The sequence below is a fragment of the Mobula birostris genome, chromosome 19, assembly GCF_030028105.1.
Source record: "Mobula birostris isolate sMobBir1 chromosome 19, sMobBir1.hap1, whole genome shotgun sequence".
NCBI lineage: Eukaryota > Metazoa > Chordata > Chondrichthyes > Myliobatiformes > Myliobatidae > Mobula > Mobula birostris.
This window is the reverse complement of record NC_092388.1, coordinates 8,902,552-8,927,789: the sequence shown is the minus strand read 5'-3', so window position 1 is coordinate 8,927,789 and position 25,238 is coordinate 8,902,552. Positions and strand designations below refer to the sequence as shown.

At 41.4% G+C, this 25,238-nt stretch overlaps 1 protein-coding gene across 5 annotated transcripts in view; it reads left to right on the top strand.

Moving 5' to 3' along the window:
* wipf3 (WAS/WASL interacting protein family member 3) overlaps positions 1-21,987 on the top strand; it is a 57,371-nt gene extending 35,384 nt beyond the window's left edge. The window contains exons 2-10 of one of the 5 annotated variants that reach the window (XM_072282997.1): positions 126-299; positions 1,474-1,580; positions 2,271-2,353; positions 8,657-8,789; positions 9,832-9,945; positions 11,330-12,109; positions 13,886-14,074; positions 16,050-16,154; positions 19,705-21,987. In XM_072282997.1, coding sequence (XP_072139098.1) covers positions 2,279-2,353; positions 8,657-8,789; positions 9,832-9,945; positions 11,330-12,109; positions 13,886-14,074; positions 16,050-16,154; positions 19,705-19,745 — 1,437 coding nt within the window. In that variant the 5' untranslated portion in view covers positions 126-299; positions 1,474-1,580; positions 2,271-2,278 and the 3' untranslated portion in view covers positions 19,746-21,987. The remainder of the gene's footprint in view (positions 1-125; positions 300-1,473; positions 1,581-2,270; positions 2,354-8,656; positions 8,790-9,831; positions 9,946-11,329; positions 12,110-13,885; positions 14,075-16,049; positions 16,155-19,704) is intronic. The other 4 variants (XM_072282996.1, XM_072282998.1, XM_072282995.1 and 1 more) reach the window with 4 other exon arrangements.
* The last annotated feature ends 3,251 nt before the right edge of the window (positions 21,988-25,238 follow it).

The following is a 25,238-nucleotide window of genomic DNA, read 5'->3' as shown; positions in this document are numbered from 1 at the left end:
TATATGTGAGGATGTGCCAAATTATTACATAACTTGTAGAAATGATAATGCAAATACCTCAAGGTTTTCATTGCTTAAGCTGGTATTTTTGCATGTGTTTATTTTTGTCTCTGGCTGTTGTGCAGCAAGTTTCAAGAATCAGGACATTACCCATCGGCACCAAGGAGGAAATGAAGGAACCGCCAACCGTACCCTATATATCCTGATATTCTCAGCTGGTGATTGAAAGACTTCATTTGGCAAAGGCTCCCAGTGAAACCACAAAACAAAGATAAGAGGAATGCCAAGGAATTATTAGGGTACTGGAAACAACATCCTGGAAAAATTTGTGAAAGTGATGTAGATCATGCCTAATTACCAATCAGAGATAATTCGGTTAAAATAGCATTCACTGGAATTTATAATGATATTATTATTTTGATTTGTGCCTCTTCTACCAACAGATTTGAGCCTATAATTTCAGCTGAAAAGTAGGGCAAGCAAAGCATGTCTTCCCCCCTCAGTCCCGTCCTCCTTCCCTTTCTCCTACGGTCCACTCTCCTCTCCTATCGGATTTCTTCTTCTCCAGTCCATTACGTTTCCCACCCACCTGGCTTCACTTATCACCTTCCAGCCACCCTCCTTTCTCCCCCACCCCACCTTTTTATTCTGGCTTCCTCTTCCTTCCTTCGGGTCTTGGCCTGAAACATTGACTTCCATAAATGCTGCCTGACCTGCTGAGTTTCTCCAGCATTTTGTGCATGTTGCTTCGTCTTTGTAGATTTTGAATCTATGTCCAAGAAAAGGCACGAGGAAGTTCTCTGGGGATGTTTGGATACCATCATAAATGCTTAATGTTATTTGAAATCCTTCCGTTGTTTTGGATTTGTCGATTACCAGTTTAATTTAAAACTGTTAATTTTTCTGTCCTTTAGTAGGAGCATTATCACAAAATTTTAACATTGTTGATCAGTTGTGATGACAAATGAAGATTATTAAGGCCAGCACGGTACCGTAGGGGTTAGTATAATGCTATTGCAGTGCCAGCAGTCTGGGTTCGGTTCTGCCACTGTCTGGAAGGAGTTGTACTCTGGGCGTTTCCTCTGGTTGCTTTAGTTTCCCACGACAATGACATACTGTATGGGTTAGGGTTAGTAAGTTGTGTGTGTGCTATGCTAACACTACAAAGTTTGGTGACACTTGCAGTGTCACATGCTCAACACAGTCCTCATATTTGATCTGACACAAATAAAACAAAGCATTTCCCTCTATGTTCCCATGTACATGTGACAAGTAAAGTTAACCTTAATCTTTATCGAGTCCTATGGAATCAAGTGAATTAAATTGCTGTAAAGGCTCCTGGGCTTTTTCAATGACTCTGTGGTTTGATGTAATTTGTTCTGAGTGTTTTTCACTTGTTTTTTTTGCCGTTTGCGCGAATTGTTCTTCTGTGCGTTGGGTGTTTTTGACATTTTCTTTAAACGGGTTCCATAGTGTTTCTTTGTTGTGTGGCTGTCTGTGGGCAGACAAATCTCATATTGCCGCCACACCTTGCTATCAGCGCGCCCGACGAGGGTCACCAGTTGGAGAAAAAACAAATGGTAAGCCGTAACAACACATTAATGCAGGGGGTTTTAATTAGTGGCAGGTGCAAGAAAAGTATTTACTAATAGGCAAATGAAAACAAGCATGTCCAAAAATTTACAAATATACAGAGGCTTTCTCCACGCCACACTTTGACGTTAACTTTCCAATATTAACTATTGACCAACCACCAGACCCAATCTCCACACCCCTTGGCAAAGCCAAACTGAGAGTTTAAATCTGCCTGTGTAGGGTGTAGTGCTGCTGCTCCCACTAAACAAGGCACTATATTAGGGCATCTCAAACTGTCCCTCAGGTCTTTTGTGTCTGTTCTGCTGTCAACAAACCAATGTAACAGTGAGTGGAAATAGATGAAATTGTTTGGAATGCCTGTGTCTAGAATCTTTATTTTTATGAGTTATAAACCAGTAGAACATTAGCTGAAGGGATTGTTTTGATTAGCCAAGCTAGTGATTGTTTTACTGTTGGGGTGTGTAAATGGTGAACTCCCAAGAATTGCAGAACGGGGGGTCAAAGTGTGTGAACTGCTGGGGACACTAGACCAGGGACAGAACGAGGAGGGGTGACTAACCGGGCAAAGGGGCAAGGTTAGCGGGAGAATTAGCATTGCTAACCTGTTCTGTCACAACTGCATACGTACTTTGATAATAAATGTACTTTGAATCTTTGAACTCATTTCTTTTCAGACAAGGGTATGCCAGTACCACCGCCACCACCACCTCCTCCTCCTCCTCCATCCGGGGCTCCTTCGCTGCCATCTTCACTTGCTGTAAGTCATAAATATCTTAATTGGAGTATACTAACAAACTTTTAAAAATGTTTCAATTTTGGTTGTTATGCAGATACTTAATCAGCAAGATTATACAGTGGTACAACTAAGGATTTATGCCATTTAACTGATGGTCAACATTTAATTCTCCAGTTGAATAATTTTTATTGATTCTAAGATGTGCAGGATCCTGATTCTTTTGTGATCTAAAGGTTCTCCTAAAATCTAGAATAAGGCAGAAAACTTGTTACTTATGATTGTTTTTGAAGTGCTACAAGAGCAAAGAAGAACAAGAAGAAAGAAACACTGAGAGAACAAAGAGAAAGGCAAGACTATAAAAAGTATTTGTGGTCTTCTCACACTCAGACTAGAGATAATCAAAATTCTATTGATAACAATTTTAACCAATAAAATTGGCATGACACCTGCTAATGAAGCTAAGAGCCTTTGTAATATAATGGTCAGTGCAATGCTATTCCAGCTCGGGACTTTATGGAGATCAGAGTTCAATTCTGGCACTGCTCTGAAAGAAGTCTCTGCATGTCCTCCCCGTGGAATGAGTGGGTTTCCTCCCACAGTCCAAAGACACAGTGGATAGGTTAATTGGTCATTGTTGTCACGTACCCCGTGACGGGAATAAAGAACCAGCAGAGATGGAAAACACTTTGGAGTCTCGTATTGCTATAAACTACTAATATTTATTAGTAACTACGCAATACAGTAATATAAATGTAGATAAATCAAACAGGTTAGCAATGATTATATATAAAAGTAAGTGTGGAATATACATGTATGAAAAACCAAGCTTCTTTAAGTCTAGGGGTAAAAAGATACAGTCTTACGATGTTGAGTAAAGTTCAGTTCAGTTCGTGGTATTTAGTTGAGTAGTGATGAAGAGAGGGAGGGAGACAGTGAGTTGAGTCTTCAGGTGAGCTGATGCGGTTGATCTTCTCGTCATCCTCCAAAATCCTTTACAAGTCACCGACTGTGACTTTAACCAGGGGGACCGGTCTTCCGTGGTGGAGCTATCACCCAGGCGAGGGTGGACACATAGACAACTCCCCACCAGTCAACCCCTTCTTCACCGATGGAATAGCAATTTGGATCGATCCGCCTGATCGATCCTCCAAAAACCCATTTTCTCTGCGGCCACAACAATGCTCATTCAGTGTCTAGATCATGTGTCCCGAGGTCTGTATCATCTGACCTCTCATTTATTTCACCGGGCTGAGCATCACCTGTCATTCAAAGAGTCCCTCCCTCCTTTGTCTGTAAAGGAGTGCAAGCAGGCAACAAGTCCTTGAAGAAATATCAACAATCTGCCTTTGGTCACCATAGCAACCTTCGAGCTGCTCGGTGCTGTCTCCAACTCCAAGCTCAGTAGAAATCCAAAGTTACTTCCAATGCCTTAAAGTGACAGTCCACTGTTAATCTTCGTCTCTCTCTCTCTCTCTCCTTTCCAAACAAACCATCAATGATGAATGTGTCTCTCTGTCTCTCTTCAAATAGTTAATTGGGGCACTCCAGGATCTCCTCACATTGTAAATTGTTCCATGATTAGGCTTGAGTTAAAGTGGGGGATTATGGATGGCGTGGCTCAAAGGGTAGGATGACATACTCTGCACTCTATTGCTAAATAAATATGTTTCTAGAAAAATACAGAAGCAACTTTTTTGTAATTACTGGAAAATTCACTGAACAATTACATGTATGTAGGCTTTTGAACAGCAGTCTAGAGGATGGATGGATGGTGAGAGAGGTAAGTGAAGCAATTAAACACTTAAGATTTTCAAGAACACTTACCTAATCACTCAGGGTTTCCACACAGTCATCAATCATTCTAGTGTTGAGAAACCAGCTTTTGAACTTTTATGGTTTCAATTAAACCTTGAATATCCAGAATAACTGCTGTTTAATAACATTTTCAAGCAATAAACCAATTAATTATAAATTATAGATGAAAGCAAGGAATAAATTGAGTAACACTCTCATTTACACAATTAACTTCCCAGCACAGAGCTCTTTCCACTTATTTTCAAAGGACTGTGGCAATTCTAGTTGGATAATTAAATCCAATAATTAAGAGGGTGGCACAGCTACATAACGGTTAGCACAACGCTTTACAGTGCCAGCTGTAAGATTGGAGGTTCGATTCCCACTGCAGTCTGTCAGAAGTTTGTACATTCTCCCTGTGACTGGGTGCTCTGGTTTCCTCCCACATTCCAAAGATGTACAGTTAGAGTAAGTGATTGCTGGCATGCTATGTTGGCATCGGAAGCGTGGCAATACCTGTGAGTTGCCCAGCACGATCCTACTGATTTGATTTGACGCAAATAACACATTGCACTGTGTGTTTCAATGTATATGTAACAAATAAAGAAGCTCTTTATAATGCTTCTTTAAGTTTCTGTTTATGGGAATATTGATTGCAGTAATATTTGAGCTTACATTTTCAGAACACAGATTTTCCTCAAATTGTAATCATCCCTTTTTAATGTGATGATATATTGATGTATGTTTCATTCTATAAATTGTAAATTGCCCGCGATGAAAGGAAGAGAATCTGACATAAAAGACAGCAGTAGATGCAATCTGGGAAAAAAAATCTGCTGGAGGAACTCGGTGGGTTAGCCAGCATCTATAGAGGCTGAGGGATGATAGAACATTTTGGGTCAAGACTGGCAGTGTATAGGGGAGAAGGCCAGTGTAATGAGATGAGAGGGAGAGCTGGCACTAGGTGGTGAGAGAGATGATCGGCAGATAGAGTCAGCTGGGGGGAGGGAGAAGTGGAGTTGTGCGACAGCAGCTGATTACCTCGATTTCAGCATTGACGGCCTCTCGTGCCTCCAAGTCTCTGTCTCTCCTTTCCCGTCTTTCAACTTGTCTTTCTCTAGAGTCTTCCACTAGCTGCTTCTAACTGGTTGGTGAAGAGCATTCTAACTGGCTGCATCACTGCCTGCTATGGAGGGGCCATTGTTGAAGATTGGAAACAGCTGCAGAAAGTTGCAAAATTAGCCATCATGGGCACTATGCTCCCAAGCATCGATGACATCTTCAAAAGGCGATGCCTCAGAAAGGCAGTGTCTATCATCAAGGATCCCATTACCTAGGACATACCCTCTTCTCATTGCTACCATCAGGAGCCTGAAGACACAAGCTCAACATTTAAGGACTGCTTCTTCCCCTCCACCATGAGATTTCTGAACAGATGTACCTCACTATTTTTCTCTCTCTTTTTGCATGACTTATTTAATTTAATTTTCTATCTATATTTCTTATTGTAATTTATAATTTTTTATTATGTATTGCAATGCACTGCAATATATACATTGCAATTCCACAAAACAACAAATGTCACAGTATATTCCAGTGATAGTAAACCTGATTCTGATTCCGAATGTCATATATTTAGTTCTCATCCATGTTGATGCACTATCAATTACTCCAAAAGACTGGAAGTACAGTAAATACTGAAAGGCTTTTATTAACTGTAAAATGGGTCCTCGTCCATGCTGCGTCTGTCCTGGACTGAGGGAGGAGCAGTGGCACAATTGCCTTTATTCAGGGGTCTGTGGGAGGAGCCACAGGAGCCGTCAGCAGAGGGGCCTGTCCAGACAGGTAACCCAGTTACAACCTATATACATGGTTTACCACACATGTCCTGTATCTTTTGTGTACGCCCGTCCTGTCGCTCCCCACCTGTAGACATTTATCGGAAACTAGCCTCCAGACAGCTCCAGATCATGATCCCAAGCTGTACTAGTGAAAATGTCATTGCATGTCGGTGTGTACTCTTAAGGTTCAACTTTATTTGCCATGTTCATTTACATGTAAATATATCCCTTTAGAACAGAAATGAGGAGGAGTTTCTTTAGCCAGAGGGTGGTGAAACTATGGAATTCATTGCCACAGACGGCTGTGGAGGGCACGTCATTAGCTATTTTTAAAATGGAGGTTAATAGGTTCTTGATTAATAAAGGTTGTGGGGAGAAGTGCAGGGGGATGGTGTTGAGAGGGATAAGAAATCAGCCATGATGGAATGGCAGATCAGATTTGGTGGGCCAAGTTCCTTAATTCTGCTCCCAGGTCTTGTGGTCTTGTGTATTGGTAATTTGCGGTGGTTCATTGGTTAGGGCACAAGGTGCAACAAAAACAACACTGAAACATTATAAAGAAATATACAAACATTAACATTATAAGTTAATGTATGGACATGGAATGCAATGTGCATAAATACTATTGTGTAATTACAATTTAAACAGCTTTATAAAATTGGTTTATAGTGTTTACAGTGTAGTGCAGGATAATGGTAAGAGATAAAGGGGGTGGGGCCAACTAGAATGGTTGATCAGATTAACTACCTGGGGGAAGAAACTTTTAAGATGGTGTGAAGTATTTGTTTTAATAGCCCTATAGCACTTTCCAGAAGGGAGTTTTTGGAAGAGGCAGTTTGCAGGGTGGGCAGAGACTGCAGTGATTTTTCCTGGCCTGCATCTTTGTCCTGGACACGTACACGACTTGCAATGAAGGTAGTCTGCAGCCAGTGACCTTTTCTGCTGACCTGGCAGTTGCCACAGGTATTGGGTGAGGATGCTACACCAAATCAGACAGTAATGGCTGATGTGAGGATGCTCTTTGTGATGGCGGTGTAGAAGTGCACCAGTACATTTCTGGGGAAGATGGTATTTTACTAATTGCTGCAAGAAGCAAATCCTCTGGGTAATCCGTAAGAGATATAAATTATTGTAATGGAGTTGGATGCTGAATTTGGGAAAGCTCTAGGTTAGCCGACAGAAGGACTTTTCGTGAGGATTCCACTGCTGCAGTCAGTCGAGTGGAAGTTCGGGACTTCTTCCTTTGCTCAATATTTAGAGTGGAGATTGATAACTGGGAACACAGATAGCAGTATTATTTTGTGAAAGGTTGACTGCTGATTGCAAACATAAAAATAATAGGGAGAAAGAGCCACTAGCTTGTTCTCCTTTCCACACTGCCACCCACTAACACATGCACACTCACAGTACGATCATGTTCTTAACTCCTCTGATGCAGTTCCCCATAACCTTCAGTTCGTCTCTCTTTCAAATAGTTAAGGTCACACAGTGGCATTTCTCTACTTGTCTGCAAAGCAGGATTATTTTGCCGGTGTGCCAGATGATGTGTGCGTGACAGTTTAAATAGCACTATGGCAGCCAGAGAAATTGAATACAATTTGAAATTAAATAAATGTGGAATTTCAAAAACAAAATCTGTGAAAGTGATCCATCAATTACTGTACAGTTACTAAAATCCATTGGGCTCACTTGTATCTTTTAGGGAAGGGAAATCTGTCATATGTATCTGCTATTTACCAGGATGGTGCCTGTATAAAAGAGCGGGTCATGAGGATGTGTTGAGTGAACTGTGGCTTTTCTGTTGGGAGAGGAGAAGGATGAGAGTCAATTTGATAGAGGTGTACAAGATGATAAGAGGCATAGATCAAGTGAATAGCCAGAGAATTTTTCCCAGAGCCAAAATGGCTAAAATGAGAGGATAGTTTTAAGCAACACACATCAAAGTTGCTGGTGAACACAGCAGGCCAGGCAGCATCTGTAGGAAGAGGTACAGTTGACGTTTCGGGCTGAGACCCCTTGTCAGGACTAACTGAAAGAAGAGATAGTAAGAGAGCTAGTAAGGATAATTTTAAGGTGATTGGAGGAAAGGATAGGGGTGTCAGAAATAGGTTTTATTACACAGAATATGATAGATCCATGGTATGCAGTGCCAGGGTTGGTGATAGAGGCAGGAATATTAGAGATATTTAAGAGACCCTTACATAGGCACATGAATGATAGAAAAATGTAGGAGCGAAGCACTAGATCAGGGGTTCCCGACCTGGGGTCCATGGACCTCTCAGTTAATGGTACAGGCCCACGACATAAAAAAGGTTGGGAATTCCTGCACTAGATTGATATTTGGAGTAGACGCAAGGGTAGGTTCAACATTATAGGCTGAAGAGCCAGTACTGTGTTGTACTGTTTTGTTCACCTGATGTTGACTACACATGAGGTACTTGATACTTCCCTGCCTCTGGAATAGAATTTGGTTGGTGGGATGGAAAATAAATGTCGGCCTTGTGAACGAGTAAGTTAAAGACCCCAGAACTAAACCTTGTCTGTAAGGCAGATTACTTCCTGGTTGGAGAAAAGGCAGAGAATCTGTAGTTTTCATAATTTTACAGATCGATATTGTTTCTGAAGTTTTGAATATCTTTATTGCGTGAATTTTTAAAAGAATGATGAAAAGATGCTCTATTTCCTTCAGGTTCACGAAGAGCTTCCCAAACACCACAGGGATGAAGCACGAGGGCGATCCGCGTTGTTAGAAGATATCCACAAGGGAATACAACTGAAAAAGGTGACACAGGTCAATGACCGAAGTGCCCCAGTCATCGACAGTAAGTGTCACACCTTCTGTACATTGTCATACACAATCCTGCTTAACAGTAAAACCAACTTAAAACACTCAACATGTAGTTACAGGTAAAATGTAAAGATTGTAGTGTTTTACATAAATAGTTTGACTATTTTAACCTAGAACATAGAACGTTACAGCACAACGAAGGCCCTTCAGCCCACCATATTGTGCTGACCTTTTAATCTACTTGAAAATTAATCTATCCCTTCTCTCCTATAAGACCCTTCATTTTTCTATCATCCATGTGTTTATCTAAGAGTTCCTTAAATGCCCCTAAAGTATCTGCTTTCACCACCAACCCCGGCAAGGTAATTCATGCACCCACCACTCTGTGTAAAAACTTACCTCTGACATCTCCCTTATACTTACGCCCAATCACCTTCAGATTATACCCCTTTGTATTAGCCAGTTCTGCCCTGAAGAAACGTCTCAGGTTCTCCACTCGATCTAGGCCTCTAATCACCTTGTACGCCTCGAACAAGTTACCTCCTGTCCTCCTTCACTCTAAAGCAAAATTTCCCAACCTTTTTTATACCATGGACCAATACCATTAAGCAAGGGGTCCGTTGACCCCAGGTTGGTATCCCTGCAAGAGAAGAGCCCCAGCTCACTCAACCTATCGTCATAAAAGGTGCTCCCTAATCCAGATCACATCCTGATAAATTTTAGTATGAAAATTAATTGAGGTAAATTCATCCAGCATCAGGGTCAAAAAGAATCAATAATGTTGGCTTCAGACAAACATAAATAGTAATTTTGTGTGCCAATGTTGCCAATAAAGAAGCTGTCCAGCCAACAGTGATCAGAAATTTGAATATATTACATTTTTAATTCAGATGATGTCTATGACATCTGAAACTGTCTGCATCAAGTTTTAAGGAAATGATTTGAAAATGTTTTCCATTGGATTGTATTTCTATAACATTTTGGCTAATGATATAAAACTGAAGGAGGTTGACAGGCATGTTCACTGTAAAATAACTTTAACTATATTTTGTACACTTATTTATATTTTCCTATAGAACCAAAGAGTAGAAATGCTCCAGAGTCTGTGGGTGGAATGGCAGCACCTCTGGGTGGCTTGTTTCAGGGAGGATTTCCTGTTCTCAGACCTACTGGACAGAAGGATACTTCAGGTAGTCCTGTAGGGTTCTATGGTTGGGATAATTTTATGGAATGGTCTGGAAATTCACTTGCTAGGAACACGTTAAGGTATTGGATCTTGGCCAGAATAATCTGTTCCTAAGTCTGCTTGGTAGAGTTAAGAGTAATTAATTTTTCTGAGAGCAAACCATGGACACCAGAGGTGTATCTTCACGTTCAGAAGAGATGGGCACTCTGTGGCCATTGGTTGTCTGCTGCTGTAGCTCATCTGCTTCAAGGCGCAATGTGTTGTGCATGCAGATGTGCTCTTCTGCACACCACTGTTGTAATGTGTGTGACTTGAATTACTGTCACCATCCTGTCAGCTTGAACCTGTCTGTCCATTCTCCTCTGACCACTCTCATAAACAAGGCATTTTTTGTTTTTCACACCATTCTCTATAATCTCTAGAGACTGTTGTGGGTGAAAATCCCAGGAGAACCACCTCGTCTGGCATCAGCATTCATTTGATGGTCGAAGTCATTTAGATCACATTTCTTCCCCATTCTGATGTTTGGTCTGAACGACAAGTGAACCTCTTGACGATGTCGGCATGCTTTTGTCACTTGAGTTGCTGCCACATGATTGGCTGATCAGCATTTGTATTAACCAGCAAGTGTACTTAGTAAAGTGGACAGTCAGGGAAGAGCTTTCCCATCTCATCCATACACTGATCTCTGGGAAGTATTCCCTTTACTGGCTAATTCAAGACACTTCAATGGAATTACTTAAAGCAGATATATGGAATATGCAGATCTAGAGATACTAACTACAGTAAAAAGTTACTTCTCTGCAGATCAGAACTCGCACTCAGAAGATGAAGGCTGATGTATTTAAGAAACTAAAAGATCCATTTTGTTTAGGACATAGAACATGTTTGGAATGCACACACCATTATAATAATATTTTGGCCAAGTAAGTGTTTTAAAAAAACTGATGTTACCAAATTTTCTTAAATCTTCAGTGGCCTTTGAATTACAATTTAGATCAGGTGTTTTTTTTTGTTAGAATCAGAGTGTCTAGGAAAATGAAAAGTAGTCTTTGCAAACTTTGTGTAGCCAGCTGGTTGTGTAGTAGCATCGACACTGTCCTTCGAGGTGAATGATCCCAGGTTCAAATCCAGCTGGCTCCTTGCACGCTTTCCATCTGTGCTGGGTTATACGCCGAGCTAGTAAATTGGTTACGTAAAAAACAGACAAATGTTAAAGAAATGACAACGTTGCTGCCCAATACATCACAAGGTACGGAAAGGAACTAAAAAACTTTGTGTGAACTTTTGTGGTATTTTTCAGCCAATAATTACATAAAAAGTAATTACTCACACAGTTTAAAAATTAAATGCTTATGATTTTGAAACACTAATGTGCGATTTGTTAGTTTCAGAGAGAGTTTCCAAACCACCTGCTCCCCATTTTGGAATGAAAATGCAAGGACCGAGATACCCAGTCCAGAATAACAGTGGCAGGAATGAGAGAAGCACATCCAACCACTCAAGCTGTCCAGAACCAACTGATGTGTCTAAAGTTCAAAGGACACTTCAAGGGCGACTTAACATGCCCACTCTCGCACCTCCTCCCCTTCCTGTCATGCCTCCATGTCAGGGTAGAACTCCATTGCCTTCTCCTCCTCCAGTACCTGCTCACTCATTCAATAAACCTGCAAAAACTACATCACAAAGCTCTCTACCCCCTCCTCCACCACCTCCACCTCAAAGTAATAAACCAATTAAATTTCAATACACACAAGCACCACCATCTCCTCCACTACCACCGCCTCCACCTTCCCACAAATTCCAAGATCAAACTTCAGATTTCTTGTTCCCTGCTCCACCTCCCCCTATAATTTGCACAGAAGACTGTACAGATTTTCCTCCCCCTCCACCCCCACTACCACCATCTTCTTCCAGTGTTCCTCATGGGCGAGCTGAAAGCCCTCTTCCTCCGCCACCTCCACCGCCTCCTTTATTAAGCAATCCAGAAGTTCCTCCACCTCTGCCTCCGAAATTACCAAACTTTTCCAACAGGCCACATACATCTCCTCTTCCTCCTCCGCTGCCATCAACCCCTCCCTATGGCCATCCAGGCTCATTCTCATCTTCTGGCCAAGCATCGTCCACAACCCAACTGTCCACAAGGGAAGCCTCATCTAGATCTGCAGGTAAGAGTTGGTTGGTTATACAGTAACGACGTGTCTCCTGATGGTATTGTACATTACGTCATAAATCAATACTGTATATAATATCTACAATTCGGTAGTAGCAACTAAGGTCAGATTTACTTAATTGATTAGGCAGAGTGGCTAATGCCACAGAAAACAATGATTCTTCTATTTTAAATAGATTGGATAGTAATTTTAAACTCCAAGGTCCTAAAGGGTTTCGATGTAGGATTATAATTATTGTAATTTTTTTCATAACTTAAAAAAAGGTTAATTGTTGATGCGTAGTCGTGTTCTGAAATGCTCTAAACTCAGGACATTTTCCTCAGATTGGAGAAGAGACAAAAATGCCAGTTTCTTGTCACTGAGAAGTGAGAGATGTCAACAAGTAAAATGTCGGATGTTAGCCTCACAGTAGTTGTGGGTAAATTAGCGGCTTCACCTGAGTTGTGCCAGAGCAACTGAATATTTATTCAATTCCCACTGTGCCCTGGGGATGACTGCAATGTGGATGAGACAGGTGCCCATCTCTTTGTGGACTGTGGGTTTGCGAAGACAGTGTGGAGAAAGATGCAAGGGCTTACATCACGATCAGCCATGTATCAAAAGGTTCCCTAATCTACAGGCTGTTTCCAGGGACAGACACGCACACACGAAAAGCAACTGTAGCTGGAAGATCACCAACTCAGTGAAAGATGCCAATCAAGATGCCCTTAGAGGAATGCTGCCGACTGGCACATTCCAGGCTGCAGGAGTACGTGCTGAAGGACGCACTGAAACTTGGTGCAGCCACCACAAGGGCTCTGTGGGGAAGGACCACAGTGTACTGGATAGGGAGGGACCAGGTTGGGTGAGGAAACCCTTTACTTATTGTAGTAGAGTATCACCCCCGGGGGCCACATGAGTGACAAGAATCCTAAGCAGAATAGGAAAGTAGCAATGAGTTAAAAGATCATCCATGTTTCTGTTGAAAAGAAGAGCAAACATAAACAAATGAGGTGTTCATTCCAGTAATTGTACATGTAGACCATAATGAGGACTTGGGATTCCTTGTACAAGATTCCCTAAAGGTTAACTTGCAGGTTGAGTTGGTGGTGAGGAAGGCAAATGCAATGTTGGCATTCATTTTCAGAAGACTAGATTATAACAGCAAGGGTGTGATGTGGAGGCTTTATAAGGAATTGGTCAGACTACACTTGGAGTATTGTGAGCAGTACTGGGCCCCTTATCTAAGACAGGATATGCTGATGTTGGAGACGGTCCAGAGGAGGTTCAGGAGAATGATCCTGGGAATGAAAGAGTTACCGTATGAGGAGCAGTTGATGGCTCTGGGCCTGTGCTCACTGGAGTTAAGGAGAATGAGTGGGGAGTGGGGAGTGGGGAGTGGGGGGTGGGGGAAGAATCTCATTGACATCTACCAAATATTGAAAAGCCTAGAGTGGATGTAGAATAGCAGGGCAGTCTAGCACCAGAAGGCACAGCTTCAGAATACAAGGACGTCCCTTAAGAACAAAGGTGTTCAGGAATTTATTTAGCCAAGTCATTGAGTATACTTGGAGCCAAGATTGACAGGTTCTTGATTAGTAAGGGCTTCAAAGGTTACGGGGCAGGCATGGGATTGAGTGGGATAATAAATCAGCCATGATGGAATGGGAAGCAGACTCGATGGGCCAAATGGCCTAATCCTGCTTTAACGTCTTATCGTAATGATCATTGTCAATTCTGATGGGTTTTATTGAGCACTTAAGTTAAAATGTAACCAATTTTATTTCCTAGTGCACAATGGAGGTGGAAAATCAGCATCGCCTCCTCTTCCACCATCCAGGTCATCCAGCACCGAGGCTACAAGCAGAAACCAGCATTCGCCCGGTGCTATTCGGACACCTCTCCCCCCACCTCCTCCACCGCCACCATTACCAGTGAAAAATCGGCAAGGACTTGCCAGTGTGCCGCCACCAGTGTATGGTAATTATTAAAAATGTGTGTCTTTAAGCAGTTGTGTTATGATTTAAATGTCTAAAATCCCCAATTTCTGTTCACCCATGGAACAAGTAAAGACAGTCGCTCAACAGCCTCCTTGCAGAGATTCTGAAAACAAAACCCCAATGGGATTGGTACCTCGAAATTAAAGCTTAGAGGAAAGTTAGCACCTATTAGCTGACAGATGTTCCAAACAAATTAACACTTCATTTTATTTATTTATTGACGTACAGTGTGGAATAAGCCCTCCCAGTCCTTCGAGCCTTGCCAGAAAGCATGGTGACGCTTGCAGGCTACCCCCAGCACGATCCTCGCTGATAGATGGGACGCAAAAGGGCGCATTTCACTGTATGCTGTGACGTACATGTGACCAACAAAACTAAATCTCTTAAGAATCTTCTCAGAGTTTCAGGGCCCCTAACAGTAGCAGGACTGAACACAAGGGAAGCTATTGCCACAGAAATTGTTAGATTCTTGAAGAGAATCGAGACGAGCGGGAAGTTGTTTTCCTTCAGTGCTGACTTACTGACTGCAGGTTCTGGACCTATTTCTACTCACCCGATAGGGGGAATTGGACACGTAGAGTGTATTTTTGGTAGCCAGGTCAAAGGCAGCCATAACCATTCTGTGTTTAACCAATTCTATTAATGGAAAGTCCAAGTCCAATTTGGATTTCTCATTATTGTGTACCCTTAAAAAGGATAATAAAATAAAGGTTCAGAATAGAACACTGAACAGTAAAGCACAATACAACAAAGTAGAAGTATAGTTTCTAAAGTATTTCCTTTCAAGATTCAAGATCATCAAATCAAATTCAAGTTTAATTATCCTTCAAGCATGCATGAATACAGCCGAATGAAACAGTTCCTCTTGAAACCTGAGAAGAAATATTTCAGGATTGTTTAATAGCATAAGTACACAAATGTTTAAGGAGAACAAAATAATTGTTACTCCAGATCTGATGCAGCACAAAAACACACAATAATATAAAGCAAACAATAATAAAATACACAATAAATAGAAATACATAAGATAGCTTCTATTTTGACTTTAGGTCCATAAAGTGACACTAGGCTCAGGAGATTCTGACAGGAAATGATGAAGTAGTGAAATAATAGAGTCTGATTTCAAAGTGAAAGTGTCAATTCCACTTTAAACAGGAGATGGCTAGCTCTTTCTCACCTGTGGCTCCCAGCAGCTGTTTGTGTGCAACAGCAGCCACTCCCCAGTGCACAGGTAGGTTAAACCAGGTGAGGGTAGCTGGTAGGCCTCATGTTCCAGTGAGATTACGGACATGCCTGTCCTAGCATGTGAAGTCAGCTCCAGTAAACTGGGCAGACTCTGATCTACAGTGAGATCCAATGGACAGGAAGGTGGTTCTACAACACTCCATGGAGAGCCAAGGGCATGACAAGGCACAGAAGACGTCATGGTCATCCACTGCAACCAAGGAAGACATCAATTTGTGATGCTTGTTTGTACCACTGGACCCAGACTTTCAAGGTCGAGAGAGTGTAACTGCCCCAGTGGCTTTTCCACTTTTTAAAAACTCTCCCACACAGATTTTATGTCATCATTGGACACGATGGACAACCACCACATGCTTATTGCAAGTAGAAAATTATAAATATGAGCATTTCAAAAAAATTATTTTTACACATCTTAACATTGAAGAATATAGAGTGACCATATATATAGAGAGACAATATTAAATAAAAATAAATAATGTTAATTCCCCCCCCCCCCCCCACTCTGCTAAAGAAATTTTAGTCTGGTTACTTTGTGTACCTTCTCTGGCTCTTGGCTCAAGTTGCTGGAGCTGATAGCAAAGCCATAGAAATAGCATCATACACATTCCATAATTAGAACTAACCTTTCAAAGAAATGCTGTCTGAAAAATAAGTTTTTCAACAATCTTTAACAGTGTGATTTGTTTCCTCCATCGTGTCTTTATATTCAGCTGATGACTTTGAGGCCAAATATAATTTTCACTCAGTTGAAGACCTTCCACCTCCAGACGAATACAAGTCAATTCCCAGGATATATCCCAGTAAACAGCCCAGAGGTGAGCCCTTTCTTCTGTTACTTTTATGTACTTTTATCAGTAGGGGTAACTTTAATCAAATAGACTTGTCAGGAAGATACATGTCTACGGAGACTCTGACAGGAATTGGTAAAGTAGAGCCTGGGGTCTATATGAAAACGTCAACTCCACTTTGTACAGGAAATGGTTAAGCTCTCTATATTTGGCTCAACTATCATTGCAATAGCAAATTATAAATATGAACATTTTGAAGATGGTATTTCAGAAAGAAAAACATTATCTTTACATGTTTTAACACTGCAGAATATGGAGTGACCATATGCATAGGGATGCATCGTTAACAAAAAATAAATAATACTGTTGATTGCCCCTCACTAAAGAGATGTTGGCTTGCAGAAAGTCAAGCGAAAGCCCTTCAGTGGCACATCACTGCTTCCAGACTACTGAAACAATGATAAAGAACATATAAAATTACAGCTCAGTACAGGCTCTTCGGCCCATGATGTTGTGCCAACCTTTCAACCTGCTCTAAAATCAAGCTAACTCTTCCCTCCTTGATGGTGTGAAATTTGGTAATTGACCCATCTTCTGCCTTGTCCCTTCTCAGCCTTAAAATAAATAGGAATTTACACTCAGTAACCTGTACATCTGCTAATTAATGCAAGTAATTAATCATCCAATCATATGGCAGCAACTCAGTGAATAAAGGCATGCAGACATGGTCAAAAGGTTCAGCTCTTGTTCAGACCAAACATCAGAATGAGGAAGAAATGTGATCTAAGTGACTCTGACCATGGAATAATTGTTGGTGCCAGATGGGATAGTTTGAGTATCTCAGAGACTGCTGATCTCCTGAGTGAATTTATCTACTTATTTTTCCACACGATGAGAAAGGCAAATGTTGAGAGTGGTTTAAACTAATGTGGCAGGGGGATGGGAACCAGAATGAGGATGAGCCAGCAGGTTTACAAATAGATCATGGGTGTAACTTGAATGTAAGGAAGGACGAGCCAATGATTGGGTACAAATGCAGACACAGCAAAGAGTTAAATTGTATCACAGAGGCAAGATTCAGAAGGGTGAAGTTTGCATGACTGAAGGTGCTGTATTTACCTGCGCATAGAATTTGGAATAAGGTGGACAAACTCGTGACGCAATTAGAGATTGGTCGGTGTGATATTGTGGGCATCACTGAGTCATAGCTGAAAGAAGGCCTAGTTGGGAGCTTAACATCCAATACTTTGCACAATGATACTTTGTATCGAAGGGACAGACAAGAAGGCATAGGCGGTGGTATGGCTCTTTTGGTAAGAGATGGAATTACTTCTTTAGAAAGAGGTGACATAGGGTCAGAGAATGTTGAATCTTTGTGGGTGGAGTTAAGAAACTTCAAGGGTAAAAGGCGATTATGGTAATCATATATAGGCCTCCAAATAGTAGCCAAGGTGTGGGATTGAGATTGCAAAGGGAGCTGGAAAAAGCATAGGAGTAATGTCACAATAGTCATGGAGAACTTCAATATGCAAGGGGATTGGGAAAATCAGGTTGGTGTTGGATCACAAGAGAGGGAATTTGTTGAATGCCTACAAGATGGGTTTGCAGAGTCGATTTTGGGAAAAGCTACCTTAGATTGGATGTTGTGTAGGGAGTTTAACGGAAAGGAACCCTTAGAAGCAGTGATCATAATATGATTGAATTCATACTGCAATTTGAGAGGTTCAAGCATAAGTCACATATATCACTATCGCAATGGAATAAAGGGAAATCCAGAGGCATGAGAGAGGAACTTACCCAGGTGGATTGGAGGAGATTACTGGTGGGAATGATGACAGAACAGAGATGGCTGAAGTTTCTGGGAATAGTTCACAAGACGCAGGATAGATATATCCTACAGAGGAAGAAGTTTTCAAATGGCAGGGGTAGGCAATGGTGGCTGGCAAAGGAAATTAAGGACTGTATAAAAGCCAAGGAAAGGGCATATAAAGTAGCAAAAGTGAGTGGAAAGTTGGGTGATTGGGAAACATTTAAAATCCAATAAAAGACAACTAAAAAGCTATAAGAAGGGAAAAGAAATTTGAAGGCATAGTAGCCCTCAATAAAAGCAGGATACCAAAAGCTTTTTCAATTATATAAAGGGTAAAAGGGAGGTGAGAGTTAATATTGGACCACTGGAAAATGATGCTAGTCAAGTAGTAAAGGGGGACAAAGAAATGGCAGATGGACTTAATGGGTACTTTGCATCCGTCTTCACTGTGGGGGACACAAGCAATGTTAGAGTTCTTCGAGGAAGTAACAAGCAGGGTGGACAAAGGAGAGGCAGTGGATGTCATTTGCTTGGATTTTCAGAAGGCGTTTGATAAGGTGCCACACATGAGGCTGCTTAACAAGATAAAATCCTGTGGCATTACAGAAAAGAGACTGGTGTGGACAGAGGAATGGCTGACAGGCAAGAGGCAGCGAGTGGGAATAAAAGGGGCCTTTTCTGGTTGGCTGCCGGTGACTAGTGGTGTTCCTCAGGGATCAGTATTGGGACCGCTACTTTTCACATTGTTTGTCAGTGATTTGGATAATGGAATTGATGGCTTTGTGGCAAAGTTTGTGGATGATACAGAGATGGTGGAGGGGTAGGTAGTGCTGAGGAAGCAATGCGACTGCAGCAGGACTTAGACAAATTGGAAGAATGGGCAAAAAGTGGCAGATAGAATACAGTGTCGGGAAATGTATGATAATACATTTTGGTAAAAGGAACAATAGTGCAGACTTATTTAAATGGGGAGTGGGTTCAAACATCAGAGGTGCAGAGGGACTTTGGAGTCCTCATGCAAGACACCCAGAAAGTTAATTTACAGGGTAAGTCTGTGGTAAAGAAGGCAAATGTAATGTTGGCATTTATTTCAAGGGGAATAGTATATGAAAGCAAAGAGATAATGCTGAGCCTTTAAGACGGTAGTCAGACTGTGCAGAGTATTGTGTACAGTTTTGGGCCCCATATCTCAGAAAGGATGTGTTGTCATTGGAGAGAGTCCAAAGGAGGTTCATGAGGATGATTCTGGGAATGAAGGGGTTAACACATGAGAAGTGTTTGGCAACTTTGGGCCTGTACTCCCTGGAATTTAGAAGAATGCCCAGGGGAGGGGGGTGGAATCTCATTGAAACCTACCGGATGTTGGAAGGACCAGATAGGGTGGATGTGGAGAGGATGTTTCCTGTCTGGGGGTATCTAGAACTAGAGGGCACAGCCTCAAAACTGAGGGGTGACCCTTTAGAAAAGATGTGAGGAGGATTTCTTTTTTTAGCCAGAGAATAGTAAATCTGTGGAATGCTCTGCCACAAACTGTGGTGGAGGCCAAGTCCATGGGTATATCTAAGGTGAAAGTTGATTGTTTCCTGATCGGTCAGGGCATCAAAGGCTATGGCAAGAAGGCAGGAGGATGGAGTTGAGTGGGATCCAGGACCAGCCATGGTGGAATGGCAGAGCAGACTTGATGAGCTGAATGGCCTAATTCTGCTCCTATGTCTTATGGAGACCAATGAACTTGATCTCTGACTTCTATCTTTTCGTCCCCATCAGCTAGCCAAAGAGGTCACCGGACTACAACTCCATTAAGATGAGTGTTTGATTCTGGGTTCGCCTCTACCATCAGCTTGAAGATGACATGGAACAGCACTGGAGGAAGAGTTTTTATTTACTTCTCACTTACACTAAAGTTTTCTCAGATGTTCAAATGTTTTCCTCCTTAACAAAATGGCAAAGTTGTTATATGGTCAATTAACTTTTAACTCCCTATTTTCTTAGCAGTGACTTTTATAATAAGTAATTTCAAAATATCGTGCCTCTGTAAATTTCAATTCTGTCACAGCCATGTGCTGTTACGAAAAGACAACTTTGTAGCTTCTGTCATGTGTTCATGTACCTTTGACTTCAACAGCAGGCTGGGCAATCTGAACACTTGGTATTGAAGAGAAGAAAAAAGTGGAAAATATAAAATGTTTCAATAGATAAAACATTTTGCTCATGTTATGCATTAGGAGCAGAATTAGGCCATTTGGCCCATCAGGTTCCGCTCTGCCATTCCATTACGGCTGATTTATTATCCCTCTCAACCCCATTCTCCCTGTAACCTTTGACACCCTGACTAACCCAGAACCTATAATCTTTAAATATACCCAGTGACTTGGCCCCCCACAGCTGAATTCCACAGATTCACCAACCTCTGGCTAAAGAAATTTCTTCTCCTCTCTGTTCTAAACGGACACCGCTCCACTCCAGGGATTCCCAACCTGGGTTCACGGACCCCTTGCTTAATAGTGTTGGTCCGTAGCATAAAACCGCTGTTCTAATCTGTGACTGTACCTTCTGATCCTAGACTCACCCACCATAGGAAACATCCTCTCTATCATCCAGTCTTGTCTAGTCCTTTCAATATTCAATATGTTTCAATGAGATCCCCCCCCCCAATTTTCTTCTAAACTCCAGCCATCAAGTGCTCCTCGCAGGTTAACCCTTTCACACTCAGAATAATTTTTGTGAACCACCTCACCCTCTCCAATCCCAGTACTTCTTAGATAAGGAGCCCAAAGCTCCAAGTGTGGTTTGACACTAACACATTGTTAGTAATTATGATGAGAGCACTTAAAAATAGTTTGGTCTCAGCCCAAAGTTAAACAATCCTTTCTGTTTAATTAAGCTCATGATCACAATTATAATTTACCTGTTTGTGTTCTCTAATGCTTTTATTTCTCTTGTGTATTTACATGGCACATTAACGATTATCCATCTACACTAGCAGACTACCACAGTACCATCATTAAATACAAAATGTCGAACTTCTCATATCACATTGTGATCTGGTAAAGGGAAGTAAAAATTAACTGATGTCTTATAATCTTTGACTTTAAATCATTAAACGCTGATCATGGTATTCTGTTTGTTTTTCCCTGTTAAATATTACCAAGTAACTAAAGGTTGCAAGGGAATGGCAGGGTGGGATATGTCTCTACCAAAGGAGGTGTAAGTCACTCCTCCCCTCCGCTAGCCTGCAGGTCACCCTTGGGCAAGGTGTAGCATCTATTTAGCATCATCTCCCCCTCCCAATCAGGGTCACGTGAAACCATGGGAACCATGGTCGTATGAGCAGCCAGTGCCTATCACACATCCTGGTTATGTGACGCCTGATGCCAGACAGATAATCTCTGAAGAGTATTGATAATGACTGGGGTCACCCGTCTGGTAAAGACACTGCCCAGAAGGCGGCAATGGCAAACCACCTCTGTTTAAAAAAAACATTGTGAAGACCAATCATGGTCTTGGGAAGATCATGATCACCTGTGTCATACAACACAGTACATAATGATGATGACAGCAAAACATACAGTGAAGTGCGTTGTTTGCCTCAAATCAAATTGGCGAGAATTGCGCTGGGGGCAGCCTGCAAGTGTCTCAATGCTCACAGCTTATGATCCCAAAGTATGTCTTTGGAATGGGGGAGGAATCAATTAAATATATTCTCCACCATTAAAATACCTAACTGCAATTTTCTTGTCAAGGCAACAATTGTGTCAGTCTCCACGGTCCCCTACTTCCTCTGATGCCGAGATCAAACCTTTACAAACTATTAATGTTGAGACATAACTGGTATTATACACAGTTCTAACAATCAGATGCTCAAAGGAGCAGAAATCAATAGAATAAACATTTTGTCAAAAAATCTTTAAAGAGTACCTTATGACCGGCAAAGGCTGCATACATCACTGTTCAAAAGGCTGAACATATCATGTTCAAAATATTCAAGCTTCAAGTTTTCTGCCATACATGAAATGTTTTTGGATGCACGGATGAACCAGAATACAGAGATCACATGCAATAGAACTGTATATCATGACAAATAAATGACACTTGGAATCAAAAAGTTTGAACCAGCCATTGAGTTTAACAACATCTGTAAATAGAGAAAATGTTTTCAACTGACAGGTTGAAGGTTTGCTCGTAAAAGTATTAAAATCAACTTCAAACAAGTCATTCTGCACGCATCCAGAGAAGTTGATTTTTAAACAAAACACACAAAATGCCTGAGGAACTCCGCAACTCGTGCAGCGTCTATAGAGGGGAATAAACAGTAGACATCTTGGGCCGAGATCCTTTAAGCCAAGAACCCTCCTTTGTCCTGAAGAGTCCCATGTCAAGACAAGTTCATTGTCATTTAACCGTATAGCATCAAACGAGACTACATTTTTCCAGACCAGGGTGTAAAGCACAGTTGTACACATGTAATGTACAATAACTTAGGAAAGTAAGAAACAAACCTACAAATGAATAAATGCGCATAAATAAACCAATTAAAGTGCATAAATTAAATATTGTAGGGTACCGTACAAATTAACCGGCGACACCTTGAATATGATGCAGCGGGGAGTTCAGAAGCCTAATGGCCTGGGGGAAGAAACTGATTCCCATCCTGACGGTTCTCGTGTTTATGCATCGGGGTCTCCTGCTATGGTAGTAGATCAAAGCGGATGCTGGATAGTCTAAAATATGCAACCTCGAGTACAGAGATTTCAAATATCAAAAATAAAGACAGGCAACATCTAGGGAGGGGAATAAATGGTCAGCATTTCAGGCTAAGACTCTTCCTGAGCCCTGAACGTCACGGCACTCAACGTCAGTAAGACGAAAGAGTGGATTGTGGACTTCAGGAAGGGTAAGACAAAGGGTCACATAGCAATCCTCGTAGAGGGTTCAGAAGTGGAGAGAGTGAGCAATTTCAAGTTCCTGGGTGTCCAGATCTCTGAGGATCTAACCCGGTCCCAACATATCGATGTAGTTATAAAGAAGGCAAGACAGCCGCTATACTCTATTAGGAGTTTGATGAGATTTGGCATGTCAACAAATACACTCAAAAACTTCTATAGTTGTACCATGGACAGCATTCTGATAGGCTGCATCACAGTCTGGTCTGGAGGGGCTACTGCACAGGACCATAAGAAACTGCAGAAGGTTGTAAATCTAGTCAGCTCCATCTTGGGTGTCAGCTCCATCTTGGGTACTAGCCTACAAAGAAAGGCAGTGTCCATTATTAAGGACCTTCAGCACCCAGGGCATGTCCTTTCCTCACTGTTACCATCAGGTAGGAAGTACAGAAGCCTGAAGGCACACACTCAGCGATTCAGGAACAACTTCTTCCTCTCTGCCATCCCATTCCTAAATGGACATTAAATCTTTGGACACTACCTCACTTTTTTTTTTAATTTACAGTATTTCTGTTTATGCACTTTTTTAAAAAAATCTATTCAATATACGTAATTGATTTACTTGTTTATTTATTATTATTTTTTTCTCTGCTAGATTATGTATTGCATTGAACTGCTGCTGGTAAGTTAACAAATTTTACATCACATGCCGGTGATAATGAACCTGATTCTGATGAAGGGTCTGGGCTTGAACTATTAACTATTTATTCCCCTTGATGGATGTTGTCTGACTTGTTGATTTCCTCCAGCATTTTGTGTGTATTGATTATCTGGATGAGTGTGTAAATGAACACTGGGAAATATCCCTTCCCCTTTCCTGTACACAATCTAGCCAAAGGGATTACTTTAGTCAGGATAACCCACATTTAACGATATAAATAGATGGTAGAATTTCAGTTAGGGCAGAAAGACATTCTGTTTTGTGCATAAGTTAAGTACAGTAGATTTTATAAATAGCACTTATAAAGACACTGCCCAGAAGAAGGCAATGGCAAACCACTTCTGTAGAAAAATTGCCAAGAACAATCTTGGCAAGACCACAATCACCCACGTCATACGACACAGCATATAATGAATGAACAAACTGTGTTGTAATGTTCTAAATTCTATGTTCAATCAAAATACATTGATAAATCATGTATTGTGGTTTCAAAGCAATATTGGTATCACATTCTACTTTAAACATCTCATCTACTTGTTAATGTTACACAGAGCAAAAAGTTTAGATTTATAAGTTATATAAGTGGGCAGTTAAAAATGTGCCTTCTAACCCAGCGCTGGCCTAGGTTATCACATGGACCCTAACACAATGATTTTGCAACAAGATTCAATGCCAAGTCAGCCAAGTGCTGGAGCTGAGACTTTCAGACCAAACACAAACTTGATTTAGAGAGTTCAACATGCCCCCCCCTAAAACAAGTTACTAACTAATTTAGGCAAGCTATTGATGTAGAACTTTTAGCCCCAGATTATACATCATCTCAAGTGCTGGAGCAAGATGATTTCCTATCACCATGAATTTAAAATCCGACACTTCAACAGCTTAAAGCATGCTCTCTTCTTACTGCTGCCATCAGGAAGAAGGTAAAGAAGCCTCAGGACTCACACCACTAGGTTCAGGAACAGTTATTACCCCTCAACCATCAGGGGATATCTTCACTCAACTTCACTTGCCCACCACTGAACCGTTCCCACAACCTCCAAGGACTTTCTAGGACCCTTCATCTCAGGTTCTCGATATTTATTAATTATTATCATTTATTTTTTCTTTCTTTTTACTGATTATGCCTGCAAGAAAATGAATTGCTGTATTGAATAAGGTGATATATATATACACACACACACACATACTCTGATAATAAATTTACTTTGAACCTTTTGAACTTGCTTTAGAGGTTGGTCATGGCTAGAATGAATTCTTGCCTCAGCAAGGACCTGGACCCACTGCAATTTGCCTATCGCCACAATAGGTCTACAGCAGACGCCATCTCAATGGCTCTTCACATGGCCTTAGATTACCTGGACAATACTAACACCTATGTCAGGGTGCTATTCGTTGACTATAGATAATTCCCACAGTCCTGATTGATAATCTACAGATCCTGGGCCTCTGTACCTCCCTCTGCAATTGGATCCTCAACTTCCTTTCTGGAAGACTACAATCTGTGCGGATTGATGATGTCTCCTCCTCATTGACAATCAACACTGGCGCACCTCAGAGGTGCCTGCTAAGCCCACTGCTCTACTCTCTCTATACCCATGACTGTACAAGTACAACAATTGTACTAGTACAATGAGATCTAGGTGTCCTTCTTCATCAGTCACTGAAAGTAAGCATGCAGGTACAGCAGGCAGTGA